Source organism: Venustampulla echinocandica, assembly GCF_003357145.1.
Source record: "Venustampulla echinocandica strain BP 5553 chromosome Unknown scaffold_1, whole genome shotgun sequence".
Lineage (NCBI taxonomy): Eukaryota > Fungi > Ascomycota > Leotiomycetes > Helotiales > Pleuroascaceae > Venustampulla > Venustampulla echinocandica.
In genome coordinates this window covers 121,328-140,457 of record NW_022474206.1, presented here as the reverse complement: position 1 = coordinate 140,457, position 19,130 = coordinate 121,328, and the positions used below count along the sequence as shown (strand labels likewise).

Here is a 19,130-nt window from a genome sequence, read left to right as displayed (position 1 = left end):
TCTGAAGCTGATCCTCATACAGCGATAAATGAAGATAGTAGTAGAATAGAGAGGTATGGACCCTGAGGGGTCCATATTTATACTTCCCAAGGTTGACATCCGTCTCTTCAGTGCATCTATATCACCAAAATGCTGCATCTTAATACCCGCTGCAAGCTTGCAGGCCCATGCCCACATACCCAGAGGCTAATAACTAGACCGTTCCTCGATATTGATAGAAGCAGGATCCATTCATCTGGACTCGTAACAGGTCTTGGGATATCGGCAAGAAATACACTAATGCAATGAATATACGCGCTCGAAGGGAAGAAAAACAGACAGACACATTTAATAGCAGACTCGACAAAGAGACCAACCATTACAAATACTATTTCCGAAAAGGAAAACAAAGATATCGAGGAACCACATCCGTACGAGGACACCAACGGCGCAATGGAAGCAATCCCGTGCAAGAAAATACCGCGAAGTCTAGTTATTGATGCCGAGCAGTAGTCTTACTCGACCACCTCGTCCGTATTCAGAGGTATCTACGGCGCTTTCACCCCGATACATCTCGGTTTCTCCGCTGCCTTTGCAGGGCGAGGGCGAGCTTTTGGGGATTTCGGAGTTGGGGTTGGGAGTTGACGAGTTGGATAGGGGAGATTTGGGGGTTTCTAAGTGCATGTCGCGGTATAGGAAGATAATGACGATGGTAGAAAATAATAACAGCAACAAAGAAATACAGTAGCAGTAGCAACTACCACGACAGCAGCAACGAGACGATAACCAGTTCAAGGCTCCGTGTAGATTAAATAGCTAGCAACTGACCCATCTACAAGTAATGAATTAAGTATGTATTAATGATTCAGGCAGCTAGCCTAGTCGGAGTCGGAGTGGCTATGGAATTGGAGGTTATCGACGTATTCTTTACCTCCAAGGAAGATCCCTAATTCGGTAGATCCTCTAAGGTATCTCAGTGGTCGCTTTGACGCTTTGAGATGGGTAGGAGAGATTATATGAGTTGGTATAACTATGGCAAAGAGATAATGATAAGATTAGGAGATCTTGGTGTTGATACGGCTCCCTGATTAAAAGTGTTGTAATATTTAGGCCCGTGCCCTCATGATATTTACGTTTGGCTTTTGTGTGGCTGTGGATACTAGGAAAGATGATACTTCTCTCGATCTTATGTAAGTTGGCTGTAAAATTCTATAATGTGGCTCTTCTTTTTCAAGAGACGCTTTGTTTAGTGGTAAGGTAGGTACTTGGAGAGGGGGAGCTTGAAGACCGAGAAGACGCCTTTCAATAACAGATAAAAGAAAGTGATAAAAAGAGAAGTGCTTGACTGCAAAACCATCGCAGTATTCTCCTAGCAAGATTATTGCTAGTCCCCCTCGGCTAGATAGGAAGAATAGTAGCTTTGGTCGCCAACCACCCAAGGCGCGACGGGGAGATGATGGAAAGCTTCCGAAGTGAAATCTCTAATAGCTATTACTATTAAAATAAACAATCCCAAACACTTGAGAATGAAAATGGAAGTCATAGCAAAAGCTAGCTCGGGCCGTGAATTGAAACGATGCGCCATACGGGGTGAGCGACATGTGAGACATCCACCATCAAGCAGGTGCGCATGTGATATCCAACATTTGGAAAAATAAGGTACCTTAGGCATCCGTCAATAAAGGACTTTGCGGAAGTGATAGCGATACCGGCAGATTTTCTTGAAGATCCGTAGATATTATCCCATAAGTATCAAAAAGCTGACGAGAGCCAATGGAGGTGGCACCGAAGATCAACATCGCCACTGGTGCGAAAGAAATCAGATACGTCGAAAATGTAGGTGGATGGCCACAGGAGGGTCGTCTGACATTTGGACCCTGCGCCTATCAACGGATGACTGTGCAGATGATAGTGAGAACTGCCGGATCATTTGTCTCTTGTGACCTTTAGCAGCGGAACACGATACTTCATCTTGCTCAGAATAGCATGTAGCTAACTCTGTCCGGCGAGAATGCTTTGGTGGTCACATCCGGCTGGTGAGGGCGATATCGAGGGACTAACACTGACTCCTTTGTAATAAACCGGCCCTGGGGTTCTGCCGTTTCTTGCGCGTCACTCTATTCTGCAAGGGAGAGAAAGGAGTCTATGTAGTATTTGGGGGCGCAATATGGGGGGAATGGGCACATTTACATGACTTCTTCCCTCCACAGAGAAACAAGCCGTCTTGGTGCCCAGTTCGAGTATCGTTGACGTTCGCACGAGTCGACTGGGCGCCTCAAGAAGCGCCGTGCAGAAAACCCCCATTCGATTGCGAATCTCTGCATCCCATCTCACGAACCAGAACGATAGAAGAACGCATCTTCGAAGTACATTATTCCAGCGTGGCGTGTACTGCAGGATGTGATTTGCCCAACCCCGGATGGAGCTCCCGGTTCGCCTTTCGCTTGCTTGTTCCGTTCTCGTATCAGCATGGTCCACGAACCTGTAAGGGATGTGCTGGGATGCTCAGGATGTGTCCTGGGATTCTGGGATTCTGCGGATTCTGGGTGGATTTGATTGATTGAATTTCGGCATCCAGTGATTATTGCAGGGCACTTCACACACCCTAAGCCTCCTGCGGAAGCAGGCCCTTCATCATCCGCCATTGGTGGTTCCCAGCATGGCACAGTGGAAGAGTGGCAAGCCGGCCAAAGTGCCAGTCCCCCCGAGACAATCGTCCCTCCCCCGGGCTATATCATTCGTTGCGTTATGATCCGCCGGCAGGCATTGGAAGCTTGGAAGGAATGTTGCCAGAAGTCCCACCCAATGATCCAATATATTTTAGGTTCGTGAGAAAACGGACAATGCAGCCGCACCTCTCACGGCCTGTTCCACCATCCAGCGACGCGGCGCCTTTGTTGGAATGCAATAATGTTTCAGCTTATGGTTTGCTGGGAGTGAGACTCGACCCGAAGTTCGGATTCTGGCGAATCCCCATACTTGATGCCTTCGTATTCACGGCGGTGAAATATGTATCGCCGGATCAGGGCGTTTGTATGATGAGTTGGCAACGAGAGCAATTGCTGCTACCTAAATGATACGTAAAGATTAGTTGTGACATGTAAATAGGATAGGTGTCGGTGGTGCTGTACAGAAATAGAAAGGGGCCAACCATTATCAGAATACGGCCTTATTGCCCTTCCTGTTGCACAGCATCTACCTACATACCACCCAGGCCGTCAATCAATCTAAATGGGCACGCCTCCCATTATTCGGCCGAGTATCCTGTACAACCTCGGTATCGTATGTAGGTATATACTTGGGGGACGTAGGTAGGTACCGTCTGTAGGCATATATGCATGTGTGTGTACCACAAGAGACCAAAGGCCATAGACCGCCCACAGCACCCGCATGATATTCCATCTCCCATCCCGTGGGCCCAAATCCCCCCATTGTTGATGTGCGTGGGAACCATGCTTTTTACAGACGCCCCGCTGTATAGACGCATATATTGTGCAAAAGGAGTACTCGGTACGTAGCAGATCGTGTGCGCAAGGATTTTACATGTAGATGGTCTGCAGCTGTCGCGCAGGAGATGCGCGATGCGATGCGAGGGGCAGCTTAGGGAACACACCGTAGTGCCGAATTTGAATGAACTTGGCGATTAATCTTTGGCTGGATGGCTGGAATGATAGATGGTGGGGTATGGAATATGGGGAAGTTTGATATATCTCTGGTAGCGGCTGTGGGTCTTTGGTTTTAGTTCTCCATTCTGGAATATGTACTCTATACACTTAGTGGGATACCTATCAAAAGCAACCTCTTTACGCTCTACGCCATATAATAATCCTACCAAGCCTCCATCTCTCACACTCTTCCCCTCACACCGGCCAAGACAAGCCGAGTATCTCATTTGATCTCCCACCCTTCAGGCATGATACACCATCGCCGCTCAAAACCCAATTATACTTCGTATAAATAGCGGTGAAAATAACGACGGGCGTTCTCGTGGCGTCCACAAAACCCCATCTCCCCACGATTTCAACTTTCCCAACTCCCCTTCGTATCGTTGCATCAGATCAAGCCTCCTCCTTCGAATTCCAAATATAATTCCGTGGTCCCATCACCAATCATTCCGCATCTCCAACTTCATTCTGCAGAGATGGAGATCCATCGCTTTGTTTGTCGACTGGAGGAGAAGATGTTGCTCTTGCTGCTTGCGGAATATACCGTGTTACTTTCCAACAAAACACGTAGCTAGCACTCGTTGGCATGATCAATTTTTGTTTCCGAGATGTCATCTGAGTCTTGCAGATACGGGTAGAGAGGTTGGCATGTTGCTCGGTACTAGGGAGCTGCTTGGGATCGGGGGAAATAATGCAGCCTCAGACTTGATGACAGCGGGAATGAAACGAATCAAGGAACAAGAGAACGCTGCTTACCACCAGCGTGTGGATATTAAGGGGAACGAAACAGGGAAATGGATGAAGATGACGCAGACAGGATCATGAAGGAGCCGCAAGCTCCAGCCTCCAACCTCGCGGGCTTGAAATTACGGCAGTGGGGAATTGGTTTGTTAACAGACTCGCAGCTCGTAGGCAAATAGGTACCTGCAACATTACTAATAATAATGCTACGGACGTATACTTCGTACTGTACCTTTCATTAGCAAACCGTTTCAAAAAACAAAAGAAAACCGGCACTGGGATAGCATCGCATCTCCACGATAGGTCATGGCGAGCACCACCACCACCACCACCAACCTTGCACAGCACAGCGCAGCAACACTGCCTCAAAAGGAAATAATGAGAGGTCGTATCAAAGTCTTATAGACTCTGGGTTATGTACGTAGTACTTATGTATGTGTGCTGAACCTCGTAAGCTCGTCCCACGCGCTGGATCGCATAGTTTAAGTACGTACATGTGCATATACTGTACATACAGTACACATACAGTTCGCATAGGACAAACCTCGTGGGTCCCGATTTTTTGCTGGGGGAGGGGTGGGCGGTTCGGGCCTATTCCCGATTCCCGATACCCGAACATCGCCCCCCACCGAGATTGTGTGATCGCGATAGCAGGGAGATGGCTCGTAGGATTCAAGATTAGCATTATATTATTTCACAGAAACTACGCGAAGTACAGTACGGACTGTGTGATAGGATAGGTAAGGTAGGATAGGATGGTACTGTACTGTACTGTATGTATAGTAGCAGCAGCGTGGTAGTACCGATGGTCAGGTAGGTAAGGTACGAGTAAGGTACCTTGGGTAGTAGCCATAGTAGCCATACTGTATGCACTGCACAACACATATTATATATTTTTAACAGTAGCACCAGCAAGTAGCAGCACAGAGTAGCAGCAACGCAATACCGGCACTCAGATTATCCAAGTAAGGGGAAACCCAACTACTTCGTATATACCACCTTATTGTTATTATTATTATTATGTACCTACATCCTCCGAACTGTACGAAGTACTATCCTCCATATGTATGGGAACCACACCGTGCTGTACTCTGCATGCTCCGCAAGTCTGCCTACAATAATGCGCTTTAGCCGCCCAGCCCAAGCCCACAGTTGAGTCAGTTCCGTTCAAGGCAGCGCAGGATTCTGAATCATGGAGTCTTATCCAGTCCTGGGCTGCTGGACATGTCCCGTGGCACAGCACTCCAGCACTCTTGCACTCTAGCACTGTACCCTCGTAGCTACGCACTAAACGAACACTGCCCCCTGTCCCTGCCCCATGGCCCCTGCCCGGCCATGGAGCGGGCTAAACGAAAGGCGGGACTTTTTTCCCACTAAGGGCCCGCCCCTCTGGAGCGCATGGAGCGCCCGGTGCACCGCGCAGCCACCGGGCTGGAAAGGGAGAAACGTGAAAGGCGAATGCAGTAGTAATACTCCGTAGGAATAAGAATAGTAGTACTTATTAGTGGACATTAAATGATGGCTTAGGGTTCACTTACTGTTTAGGAGTGTTATCAGCAGCAAGCAAGTACAGTAGTTAGGGCTAGCACGTAGCACGGAGTATGGAGTACTGTATTGTATTAGTGCGATCTTCTTGCCGTCCATGTTTCATAGGTGGCCTGTCCCATGTATTTACTCTCCGCAGCGAGAGACAGTTGTGTAGCATATCCTACCTTGGTACGAAGTACACAGGTGAGCACTGTTTCTCGAGTACCAAATACTTGTGTCACGGCCACTTGTCACTCACTGCCTCCTCCACCGTCACATGATCGGCTGCAGCAAAAACTGGGAAAATCCCAATGCCAATCCCACTCCCCCTCGAATCCTCTGATATCCCACTCCCAAATGCCCCCATCCCCATTCCTGGTGCGGCGCTGGCTGCACCCAAAACCAAAACACACCGCAGCCTGCAGGTTCCCAAGAAGGGTTTACGATGGGGAACGACGACCGATACCCAGTCCCGCGCTGTCCACTCGCAGCGTCGCGGCCAAGGAAGCACCGACGCCACGCCACGCCGCGCCCTCTCCGGGGGCCCGGGGCCTGGAGCAGCGGGTGGGTTTTTAGTTGCTGGATTGCTGGTTGCTGGATTGCTGGTTGCTGGTTGCTGGTGCTGAGGGAGTAGCCTGTGCAAAGGGCCTGTGATAGGGGGCCTGTGGGCAGCCACTGGTAGCCTATGATCGATCACAGCCTATCCCAACACAGCGAGTAAGCCGTAAACCGTAAACCTAAAGTTCCCTCCCAAGGAAAAACCCCAAACTGCGGGCTCCCTCCAGCAGCACACTACTGCTCCGTACCGTACAGCACTCGCCCAACCACTGCTCCAGCCTCCTCCCTCCTCCCTCTTCCCTTCCCTTTCCTCTCGTTCCCTCCCTCCCCATCACCCGTTGTTCCCTGCCCTTGGAGGGCCTTAGTCCGTAGTCCATAGTCACTAGTCTCCTCCTAACCTCACTACTGTATCTCTCCCCTGATCCCTCCCCCCTCAGATCCTCGCCGCCGCCCCCCCTCTCTCGCTCTGCTCTCTCCATTCTCTCGCTTCCTCCGTCTCTCGCTCGTTCTCTCTTCAACCCCTTCAACTCTCCCAAGAGACCCGACAACCTGTTCTGTCGTCGAAATCCCCAACGACTCGACGCCCAGGCCGAACTCGACAAGCTGACCTGACCGCTGGAGATCTGGAGATTTGGAAACTGGAAAGGCACCGCTTCGCTGTCGTTAATCTCTGCTATTTCCGTCCCGCGTTGCTCGACCGTGTCTGTGCCTGGCGAAGCGAACCCGATAGACGGTCCTCGAGGCTCGCTCTCCATATAGCCGCCCCGTTCCCCATCGCCAGCACCGGGCTCTACCACGACCACAACAACCACGACAACACCGCTCTGGGGGGAAATCCACGTCGAGATATTATAGCTGCGTGGCCCATCGTCGACGGGAGAAACAGCTCTTTTTCCCAAGATACCGATCTCTGAATAGAGGTGAGCATTGACCATTCTCCCGCAGCCCTGAGACACCAGCAGATCCCAATATACCGGCTGCCGGGTCTCCCTCAACTTGCCTGCCCTTCCGCGTCGCGAAAGTCTGGTCTTGGAACACCGCTGATCATCCCTCGACAGGCACCGACTCGGTACCGCATCCTCAGGTCGAGTATTAAAAAGGAAAAAGGACGTGGTTCTTTTTCGCCGTTGTAGCTGCATCCCGCACCCGCGACATACCAAAAAAATGGCGGCCGCAGCATCGCACCGCCATAGCGATGCGACCATCACTCGGGTCACGAAGGAAGGGAGGATGCTCACCTATTGTTTGACCGTCATCCAGCAGCCGGAGCGTGCTAGGGCATGCGGTTCAGGCGCCAAGTGTAAGAGACCAGAATTCATCCCATCATCTGAGAGATCCCCCCAAGTTGCTAACTCCTCGAAAGCGTCTGCCGATCGACGACCAGTTGATCCCCCGCCCGTGGTCGAATTGCGTATCTTCGAAGGGGAAGGCGCCAAAGAGGAGGACATCACCTTCTCTTACAATGCCAATTTCTTTCTGTTCGCGACCTTGGAGACCGCCCGTCCCATGGCTCATGGTCGCGTTCAACCATCTCCACCACAGATTCCCGTCCTCACCGGAATGCCCGTCTCAGGAATGGCCTATCTTGACCGCCCAACCGAAGCTGGATACTTCATCTTCCCGGATCTCTCCGTCCGCCATGAGGGCAAGTACTATCTGAGCTTCAACCTGTACGAGGAGACCAAGGACGGCAAGGATGCCGACGCCGAGCCATCGACCGACCCAAGCAAGCCAAAGTTGGCTGGAGTCCCGGGCTCGCCCAACTCATCGTTTGACTGGCGGCTCGAGGTCAAGTCGGCCCCGTTCACCGTGTTCAGCGCAAAGAAATTCCCCGGACTGGCTGAAAGCACACCGCTCAGCAGAACCGTGGCCGAGCAAGGTTGCCGAGTGCGCATCCGCCGCGATGTCCGCATGAGGAGACGAGACAAGGCCACGTCCGAGTACGACGAGAATATGAACGAGGAGGGTTATGCTCGGATCGGCCGCCCTGCGGAGCCAGCTCATGAGCCGTATGGGGAACGCTCGATCATCACTGGTGCTAATGATGAGAGGTATCTCCAACGCCGCGTGTCCGGGGAGTATCAACAGCAACCATACCACCCGCACAGCAACACGCCTTCACCAACAACACCAAACGCGCCTCTAAACAAGAGTTTCTTGGGCTTTGGTGAAAATCAGGGATCACAATACCAGGCTCCCCAACCCCAATTCGCGCAACCACCTCCACCTCCTGCTGCGCCGGCGCCACAGTCATATCAACCAGCTCCTCCTGGCTATCCACCAGCTCCTCCCTCCCAGTACCGGTCTGGACCACCTCCACCACCGTCTACTAATTATTCCTATGATGGACAATACTCCCAGCCGGCGTATCCCTCCAATCCCCCACGTGACCAGCGACCGACCTTCGAGCCTGAAACGTATAGGAGGGCATCGGGGGCTACTTATGCTCTTCCCAATGCTCTCCAGGCCAGCGCATATCCACCAGCTGAGCCGAGTTATAATCGACCCACGTCTCATGGATATTCTCGTCCTCAAAGCCCGCCCTTGCCGAGCCCACGGGTCAGCCTGCCTCCCATCAGGATGCAGATCGGACCAAAACTCGACACGCTGAACTCTCCTACCGGTCCCCTGTCATCCGTTCGGACTATTGCTCCTCCTCTGCCAAGCCTTGGATTTGATCGGCCTGAAGAGCGTCCATTGCCCTACAATCAATATACTGGGCCAGCTCCATCTGCTGAGCTCACTCGCCATACAAAGCGTCCGTTTGATGCCGTGTTTGCATCCAACTCACAACAACCGCTCTATAATGGGATGCGCCCAAGTAGCGCGCATCATAACTCCGGCGCGTTTAAAGACGAGGATGAACTGGCAATCGAGGAGATGAAGATGTCATACAAGCGAGCCGATGGCTCTGCTCGGACGCGGGACCTTCCTGCGACGTAGTGGACGCGACGCTGATACGATAGGAGTTCTTTGTTTCCACTGGATTTGAACGCCCCGGCGTTGGCATCTGAGAAAATGGGTGTGTTATACTATTGGAGTTTAAGGGATGACTGGTGTGGCATTATCTGCTGGCACTAGGTATATCGCAGGCCTTTATGAAAGGGTTATCGCTTTTCTTTAATTTGTTTTCCTTCGGCTCGACGCATCATCACAATCAGCTCATCATTTCCTTGCATTTCTCGACCACGAAAACCATGCTCCAGAGGCTGCTCGAGGGCCATCCGCATATTTACGCCCGACGCGCACACACACGTCAAACTTCATTTTTCCTATGTTTAGATTCTTGGTGGAAAGCGCTGCTTCAATATTTAAAGTGCAACATCAAACTACAACATCTTATATGTTATTCAGTTTTTTTTCCATGAGTTTTCTCCCGGGACAGTTGCGAATCGATCTTACTACTTGACGTGGAAGGGGAAGGGAGGACGGAGGCTATCTGTAATTTAGGGAGGAGGAGGAGGAGGAGGAAGAGGGAGATTACTAGTCGAATGAATGAATTGGCCGGATACCCTGGTAATGGCCTGCGTGCTTAGCCTTGGTCTGCATTTTTGAGTAGGAAACCCTGATACGGAAATGGAAGAATATGAAAACGCTGCTGATTAATTTCCGGTTTTTGATGCTACTTGGTGACGTTTTATGTGTGACTTTGTAAGACAAAAAGATCGGCTGGTTCGAGGACTAGATTTTCCTGTTGTAGAACAGTTAAACTTACTTGGGTAGGTACCTAATTAGGTCACAGTCTTTTTAGGTACTTCCTACCTATAAATCAAGCATTTCTCCATCCTATCCTACTCTCGATACATAAAAACCCCATCATCATCATCCACATCCTCTCCTCCCTCTCTCCACACTCCGCCTAAAAATAGCGCGCCCTTTACAGTTCGTGTATGTGTGGACCCCAGATTCCTCCTTTTCCCCTCTAGCACCCGACACGGTTAGCGCCGGCGGGATCTAGCCGCGATCCTGCAGCATAAACACGTCGGTCGGTTGGTTGGGACGATCGGACGGACATAAACAAAACATTAAACGGTCCGTGTGTCTCAGACACCAAATCGAATCCACAAACTAAAACGTTAGACAATTGCTGCATGCACTCCTACACTGCACTGGCACTGCAGCTGTACGGTAAAGGGGGAAATTATTTTGAAATTTAATTTGAAGGAGGTGAGATTTTGGCAAGGGATTCACTCTGAGAGGTGGGATTTGAGTGGTCGCTTTGCTGGTTGGCTAGGGGGTAGTTTGTTTACTGCCAGCGAACGAGGTACCAAGGAAAGGTACGCGTTGACAAGCTGAACTTTAACAACTGCTACAAACAATAACAACAACAACAACAAAGATTGATGATGCGAATGCTTGGTCGATTATAAGCTTTTGAGAAGAATGGCTACCAGAACCGCGGTAAGTTTATAGTTTTTACATTCCATCCCCGGGATTGATTTAGCTTTGGAATGTTTGTTGTAGATCGATGGACTTAGGGGCTGGGCTGACTTATGTGGAATGCTAGCATCCTCGAGATACCTCGAGGAATCGATCGCGAGATACGTCCCGGACTCGAGACCGATCTGTCGAACCACAGCAGCAGCGCAGAACCGTCGACTCTACCCCCAAAGCTGCTGGTACCAAGCGGCTGTTCAGCAACCGGGCTTCGAGGCTACCTGTCGATTCAGAAGACCATGGCGAGAACTACGGGGGCGATACATATGAGGATGAGGAGGTTCATTCGGAGAAGCGCCGCCGACCAAGTGACTGGCCATTGTCGAACACCAGTCCGGCCAGCACTGCTCAAGCACGTCAGCCGCTGCGAAGTCGAAGCAGGAATACACCCAACTCCCCCAATTTCCGCCGCCGATCGAGTTCCCAAGCCCGCCCGTCCAAGTTCGTCGAGGGCAGCATGAACGACCGCGCGAGCATGAAACCACCCATGCCGTATATAGGTACCGAACAGCAATTCATAGATGGACTTGACGAGCACCGACAGAACGAAAACCGTTGGAGCAAGACGCGGAAATACACACATCACGCAAACGCCTCCCTGGTAGAATCCACGGCCGACCGCTCCGAAATCTCTCGCCACTCTGGAATCTTCCGGTTTGGAAAATCCATCGCCTCGTCTTTCAATCCTAGCAATTGGAAGATCTGGTCGAAGCCTCAGCCAGCCGTCGTTGTCGATGAGGAGGAGATTGCACAGCAGCGTATCCTGCGGGAGAGGCAGGAGGCGGCTGAGAGGATTTATCAGGAGCTTAAACAGGCCGGGCATTTCAAGGCTGCGACTCCCCGTGCTAATCGCCCGCAACTCCAGGAGCCGGGACAGGAGCAGCAGCGGGAGATGGAGAGTCAGAAAAACTCGCCTGCGAAGCATGATTCTGGAGTTGATTTCTACGACCAGAGTGCCTATCCAGCCGTGGATATATCTCGCGAGGAGAAGCGAAAAGGCACCGTTTTCCTCGAGCCCCCCAGCTTCCCCAGCACCCAGCACCGCGGCGAGAGCCCTGCTGCATCTTTCTGCGGCTCCGCACCACGATCGACTAACTCTTCGCCGAGCAAGCAGTCGTTTAGTCTCAAGCGTGCTTCATTCTCTAATATCAAGAAGGCGTTTACCAATGATAGCGTTACGAACTTGCATGAGACTGAGTTCCGCCAGGCGAGACGCATCCCGTCCAGGAAGGATCTTCAGAAGCAGCAGAAATTGGTAAAGCGTGTTAGTGATCTCGAGGGCAAGCTGGAGGCTGCGAGGAGACAGCTTACGGAGTCGCTGGCTGAACCTGTACCTTCGCAACCGATGCCGCCTGCTAGAATTGGAAGACCGCGGTTTGTGCCGGGAGCGTTGTCAACTCTTCCGTCTGAGAGGCTTTTGAGTGGATATGTTAGCTCGGAGGCGGATGCCAGTGAGGGTGAGGCGTTTTATGATATTGGGAGAGCGGTGACTGTTGATCAACCGAAGAAGGATGTGGGAGTTATGCCGGGGAAGAGAGCTGATTCCGAGCACAGAGAGCCCAGCCAATTGCCCATAACAGGCATGGCGGATTGGAATGTGAAGCCTTTACCTTGCCCGCCCAAGGAGGAAGTGATGCAGAGCGTGGAGGATGATGAGATCCCCGAAGACGCCATCGTGCTAGCCGCGCCATCTGAGGAGCTTGTTGTCAAAGTCGAAGAACCTGAGTCTAGCGATTTATCATCCTTGGAAGAGGAGCATGAAATCACACCAAAGCCAGTAGCAACTGCGAAGAAGACGAGGAATCTTACGCCAAAGAAGAGAAAGAGCGTGTTTGAAGGCTTGGCTGATGATGGCGGGAGATATAAACCCACGGATGCGGATTCGGACGGTGAATCTGAGATCAAGAAGCCAGCGCTCAAGAAGAAGAGTGCCACTGCTCGACCAAGAAAACTTCAGAAGGTTACTCAAGAAGCCGCTCCTCCTATGCCCAGAGCTAAGCCATCCATTTCAACCGTCGCTGCAAGAAGAAGCAGCATCACAAACACCACAAGCTCCATCCCAACAGCCAGAGCATCATCTTCCTCACGCCTAGTCAAACCTACCGCCCGCACCTCTCGACAATCTACATCCCCTCCCCCATCCTCAACCTTCACAGGCCTCGACTACGCCAAATCATCTACCTCCTCCAAAGCCCGCAAGAACAGCGAACAGCTCGCCTCCCCCGCTAAGAACGTGGCGTATATTGCTAATCCCGCTATGGGGAATGATGTACCGCCTATGCCGAAATTACCTAAGGCTGTGAGGTTGGCTAGTGGAGAGGTTGTTAGTACGCAGGGCTCGAGTGTGGTGGGTGAGGGTAAGAGGAAGTTGAGGAAGGAGAAGCCTGGGGTTGAGAGTGAGAGTGAGATGGCGAAGGCGTCGTTTGAGTGGCCGGCTGATGTCTTTTGATAATGCCCTCCGATTCGACTTCCCAGCTTGTGTCTTTCGAAGATTTATAAGCCTCTACCCATTCATCCATCCCTCGACGGATAGACAGATACGCATCATGTTACGAGTAACGCCATCCACGAATTTCCTTCTTCGTTTTCTTCACATCACCACCAGCCTTTCCCCCTCGACCACCACCAACACATACATATCCACACATTCGAAAAAAACCCCACCCCAAACGACTAATGAACCGAAACGCTCACGATAAACCCACGCCCCGAAATCAGTAATTCCATTTCATTTCATTCCAAGCGTACCCAACCAGCATCTCCGGCATTAGCATCACAGCATCATACACACACACCTACCTAGATTGGCATTTTTCATCCCGAGACAGGACGAGGCATATTTGTGCATTGAGAGAAGGGGTTACGTTAATTGAAACTAGCAGAACGAGCGAGCAGATTGATTTTGATTTTGATTTTGTTTGGGAGAGGAGGGGAGAGTTTAGTGGCGTGGTATGGCTTGTATGTAGGAGTTAATTGAAATTTCTTTTTATGGAAAATGCGTGCTTGTGAAGTGTGATGTGATTACGGTGATAATAGGGGGTTGGTGATGAGTACCTAAGCTCGAAGTATATGATAAAAGTGCTTCCCCACCCACCAAAGCTATCATCCCATCCATCCATTCCCCAAATCACAAAGCCTCACAAGCTGTCTACATATCACGCGGATCTATCATTTCACAAGGAGTCCGCAAACGCAAAATTTTATAGAATGACAGGTCATGGTCCCATTAAAACTAGCTACCTAGATATTTACGTATAGGCAGCATTTTCTGTGATCGCTCAGCAGCTTTCATACAATGGTAGCGAGCGATATATATTCTTTCCTTCCTTATGTAGTACGTATTTGTACTGGCTATCCCGCCCCAATCCTATCCCAAGTAAATAAAACAACACAACATCAAAAAAAGGCTTCTGGATCCCGTTCCAATCCCTCTTGACAAAAAGTCATAAGACGGCTTCTTCCGAATCAAAACGTAGTGCTGGTAGAAATGTATAATATATAGGTTATTGAACTTCGACGATACGGTCTTGGTTTGTATTCCAAGTCCGTACGGATTGGTAAAAAGTCGCAGCACGCGTCCATATTTGGGGCGCGCGGTTGAAAAGCATGGCGAGGATGATGACGACGAGGAGGGGAATCTGGGATGCATTGTTAGTACTAAATATCATTTGTGATAGGAGTGGATGACATACCCAAATGAAGAAAAGATTCCGATCCCGGCTAAGTCTCTTAACCTTCTCAGCATGCGCCAGCCGTAGCAAGTCCTGCTGTTCTCTTGTAATGGTATGCTGATTGCCGATCCTCACTGTATCCAACACCACCGACTTCTTCGCGGCTGATGTGGAGCTCTCAGCTTGACTCTCAGTTTGGTCAAATATCTCCGCACACTTGTTGTCGGCGACTGCATCTGCAGCTGCTCGTGTTGCAGATTCTCTCTTAGTAGCCTCACCATCTTGCGGGAAGATATCTTCATAGGCTGGAGGTGCAGCTGGCACCATGCCGGAGAATAGATCCCACCATTTGTAATCCTGCTCTTTGGAGCCTTCTTGCCGGTTGTTCCCTACTAGGTTGCTGATACGGCGGACCATAGGAGCAGGATGTAACGGGTTTAAGTAGGCTTGGTAGTCGGGAAGGTTGGGCATCTGGGGCAGGTTGGGGAGATTGAGATGCATCGTCTGGTGTAGATGTTGGATATGAGCAGTAAATTGGTCTCGGAAAGCCGCCATCGCAGCAGTTGGTGACGCAAGACCTGCGGCAGGTCCAATAGCCGGAAGCTCCAAAACAGGATCTTTCTCCTCTGCCTTGGCTTTCTGGGTGCTCGGGCGCCTCAGCCTCATGTAGAATCCGCCATCATTTGCGGCATCGGCATCCTCATCTTCATATTCGTTCTCGCCAGCATCACTGTCATCACTAGAATCGTGATCGACAGACGCTGGTACTGAGCTTGGCTCCCAGAGAGACCTCAAGGATGTAGCACTGTTGGTTCTGCTTCTTAGCGAAGTACCACTGCGTGTCCTCGAGTGATGTTCTACACGCCGAGTCATACGGATAACTTCCGCTGAAGTTGCCATGTCAGCAGAGGTGTAACCTTGCAAACTTCGTGCCTTGGGATCGGCTCCACTAAGCATTAGTCGCCTTACAATCTGGGGATGATTGTGAAGGGCGGCAAAATGCATTGGTGTGAAGCCACCTTTATCTCGCGGCTCCGGGTTGGCACCTCGAGCCAGTAACCCAGCAACAAAACGAGTAAGCCCAAGTGAGCAGCCGAGGTGGAGCATAGTCTGCCCAGACGCTCTTCTGAGATTTAGCCGCGGCATGTTTGGACTGTCGTCAAGATCGATGAGGTCCAGGCATCTCAAAAGTGTTGCTTCCACATCAACGCCAAACGAGGCAGCATTGAACCCGGAGCCCTGCTGGCTTCCAGATCCTCCAGATGATGGATGTGCAGGTGCTCCCCATGAAGACGACCCGTCCCCAACGATACGCCGAGCAAGGTCGCGAACATCTTCCATCTTGCCGGTCATCTTGTGGCCGAGCACCGCCAACGCGGTTCTGATGATTTGTTGCTCATCGTCATCCACATACTTGAATGAAGCTTGCTGCTTCGGGACCAGTGGCGCAGGATATGGTTGCATCTGCTGTTGATGCTGATGCTTGAATGTCACCGGTACAGTCCCGGCAAATGCCGAAGGCGGCAAGAGACATACAAGCGAAGTTTCGCCCCAGTAAGTAGTCGTCGTAGCTTTGGAATCTCCGAACATGACTTCGAGCCCCTGGCAAAATCCGCTCCCTAAACATGTTACCTCGATCCCGCCGCTCTTCGGGCCCTCATTGGGAATCAGTTTATGGATAGTTGGGGGACGGTGTGGGTTAAGGCTTAGAGGCATGCCATACAACCCATTAGCGACAGCTTGAGCAATCTGAGCCTGTTGTTGCTGATGCTGATAGGCCGGTACGCCATTTCTCATACCGTTTGGACTTGGAGCTCGACTGGGATGGGCAGAAACAGGCGCAGAATACATCGGTTGCGCCATGGCCACATTTTCCATAGACTGAGATCGGTTATTATTGGAAAAGAAGACATGATCATTGCTGTTTGGGGTTGGGGGTCCAGTGGTGAACGGATGGGCGATGTAAGGCATATTTGCTGGGGGTTGGCCAAAAGACTGGTCGGGCGGAGAAAATGAGGCAATGTTAGGTGTAAATGGTGACGGAAGCGTAGAAGTCGCGGCATTCATAGATGATGACCCTGCCTGTCCCGGGCTTACAGGCCCTGTCTCTAACTTTGTCATAGCCAATCCTGGTGGGAGATTGCCAGAGCTGCTGGCCTTCCTCTTTTTTGATATAGGCCCTGATGAGGCAGATGGGGATGATTGGCGGGAGAGGTTGCGAGGTGTTATGGTAGTAGAGGTGGCCTGCGAGGGATGCGATGGTGGATTCAAGTTGATCGAAGCGGGGAATTGTAGGTTGATGTTACCACGCAGAGCTTGCAAATCTGAATTGGATTGGGAGAGGTTGAAAGGCCCCGCATCCCCAACAGGACCAGTGCTAGGATCGAATTGGTTGTCGATAGGGAACGATCCGGCCCCTGAAAACATCTGGCCGTCCGATGAATTCGACGTCTGTGCCGTTAAGGGTGCCATATTGTGGGTCTTGTGGTCGTCAGTGATCATAATAGACGATGTTATCTCCTGAGCGATCAAGTTGTCTTGGTAATCCTTGATCGTGAATATAACCTGGAACCCGAGCTTTTCGTTCTGGTGTCTGCAATAGCAAGCAATCCGCATAGGGGCATCTACTTGCATAGCCCCCTCAGGGACAAACGGTTCTGCTCGATCGCCAGTTGTGTCCGAAAGCGGCTGGGCTGTAGGTGCCTGCCAATCCTTAATCTCATGGGTATTGAAGACAATGACGCGTTTGGCCTCGTGCTTATGCCACAACTCCTCCTCCTCCACCTTTTTAACCTTCTTCCGGGCGGCTCGTTTTCGCTCACGCGTTATACACCCGGGGCAGATCTCAACGTTGCCTCCGTTTACTGGCTTATCTTCCTCCTTCTCGTCCTCTGGTTTAATATCTTGTGGCTCTTCTTCTTGACGAAGGGGTGCAGCAGCTCGCTCAAATGCACGCCGCCGATACTCTGGGTTCTGCATGGCGCTAGTACAGACCAAAGTGGTATATAATTCCAAAGTCTCAGGAGACCTTTCAGGGGGTGGTTTAGCTAGAAGCTTTGGTTTCGAAATAGTATGGGTTGGGAGGTGGAGTTTAGTGATACCTGCGGGTACTGGAAAAAGGGTCATTTTAATCGGTATTTGGGTCTCCACTCTAGATTTTAGAGGCGTCGGATGAATGGTAAGTATTGGCCTATATGGAGGTCCCATCGGTGGAACACCTTGGGACGGAGCCATCCTCGGCATATTATGGTGATTTGCTTCTTGCTGTGAGTGAGGCAATCCGTGGTTCGGGAAGTTTTCGAAACGCGTGGGCCATGCTGGATTGGAGGGGTGACCACCAAGCATTGTCCCGTTCACAAACTCGATACCCGCGGACGGAGACGGGGAATTGTTGAAAAATGCGGAGGGAGAAGACCCTTGGCTGGTGATCATGGCAGACAGTGGAGAGACTTCCCTGGACCCAGCTGTAGTGAGACCTTTCATGGACTGGGTTACAGAATGTTGCTGCGAGAAGTTAGCGTCAAGCGATGAATAGTATTTTATATCCAAACCTACCGAATTTGCCTTGTTGTGATTCCTATTTAGCTTGGCCTTCGGCATGGGCGAACGCTTGCTGTGGGGCTCATACTTGATAGTAGGCATCTCCAACGACTCCATATCAATCGGGCCGGTTCCAAATGGACTCGGGCTACTTGCCGCACTCTCGAAGTCGAAATCATTCTCCATTGTCTTGTCGTTGAACTCAAAATTGGTATTCATCGACGCAGGATTAATTGTTCCATCGAATGCGCCAAACCCCCGCCCGTCTTTCCCGACCCGGGCTTCCTCCGCCTTCCAAATCCCCATGGATTCATCATCTGCCATTACCGCGTCGCCTAGTGTCAACGCCGACCGGGATGATTCAGAACTCGATTTGCGCTTGTATTCAGAGGAGTCTGATCCAGAGTCCGGGGAAGAGCCAGCAGGAGAGGCGGTTGAGGGGGCAGAGAAAGTATGTTGCAGCGTCGTGTCGATTAACGTTGCCTGGCCTTGATTGGGGGTTTTATACACAGAAGGCGCTGGTGAGCAGGCATCCAAAAATTGCGAACTATCCGTCGTCAAATCTTCAGCGAAGAATATGCCAGGGCTATTCGCAGCTTCAAGGGGTACATTGGAAGAGTCGAAGAATTCGAAGTCGGGATCCGATTCCAACTGCCCTGACATGTCCGAATCGAAAATGAACGGCGGGGAGCTGGCAGAATATACAGCCTCTGCAGATGACTGCATCGCCCCTTTCTATAGCTCGATGGTTTGGGGCACAACGAAGGTGCTGTAGTCGCTCAAAGTCGGATAATGACCGTCCCGCAGCGTATTAGAACCCCAGAACCCCAGAGGCACGCGCAACTCTCAGCTCAGCTCCACCTCACACCAATTGTGAGGTAGTCGAAGTCCCAATAGACCTGGCCCCAATAATTCAGCGTGTTGTTATGCTGTTCCCGGTCCGAGATTCATTGGATTGATTTTGGGGTTGAGGGATATTGGGGAAGGAGGCGATTGCGATTCGGCGGAGCAA

At 51.1% G+C, this 19,130-nt stretch overlaps 4 protein-coding genes across 4 annotated transcripts; 2 read left to right on the top strand and 2 right to left on the bottom strand.

The window, feature by feature from the left end:
- Nucleotides 1-6,649: 6,649 nt before the first annotated feature.
- On the bottom strand, nt 6,650-7,405 carry BP5553_02581 (uncharacterized protein; the record flags this gene model as incomplete). The annotated part of the gene is made up of 1 exon (XM_032011204.1): nt 6,650-7,405. One exon carries the CDS (start codon nt 7,403-7,405, stop codon nt 6,650-6,652), a length of 756 nt encoding a protein of 251 aa, XP_031870897.1.
- A 229-nt stretch (nt 7,406-7,634) lies between these two features.
- Nucleotides 7,635-9,413, top strand: BP5553_02580 (uncharacterized protein; the record flags this gene model as incomplete). Its single annotated transcript, XM_032011203.1, has 1 exon — nt 7,635-9,413. The coding sequence occupies one exon, from the start codon at nt 7,635-7,637 to the stop codon at nt 9,411-9,413; it is 1,779 nt and encodes a 592-aa protein (XP_031870896.1).
- A 1,440-nt stretch (nt 9,414-10,853) lies between these two features.
- Nucleotides 10,854-13,356, top strand: BP5553_02579 (uncharacterized protein; the record flags this gene model as incomplete). The annotated part of the gene is made up of 2 exons (XM_032011202.1): nt 10,854-10,871; nt 10,978-13,356. 2 exons carry the CDS (start codon nt 10,854-10,856, stop codon nt 13,354-13,356), a joined length of 2,397 nt encoding a protein of 798 aa, XP_031870895.1.
- A 1,054-nt stretch (nt 13,357-14,410) lies between these two features.
- BP5553_02578 (Uncharacterized protein) lies at nt 14,411-18,781 on the bottom strand (the record flags this gene model as incomplete). Its single annotated transcript, XM_032011201.1, has 3 exons — nt 14,411-14,545; nt 14,600-18,082; nt 18,134-18,781. The coding sequence occupies 3 exons, from the start codon at nt 18,779-18,781 to the stop codon at nt 14,411-14,413; spliced, it is 4,266 nt and encodes a 1,421-aa protein (XP_031870894.1).
- Between the last annotated feature and the right edge of the window lie 349 nt (nt 18,782-19,130).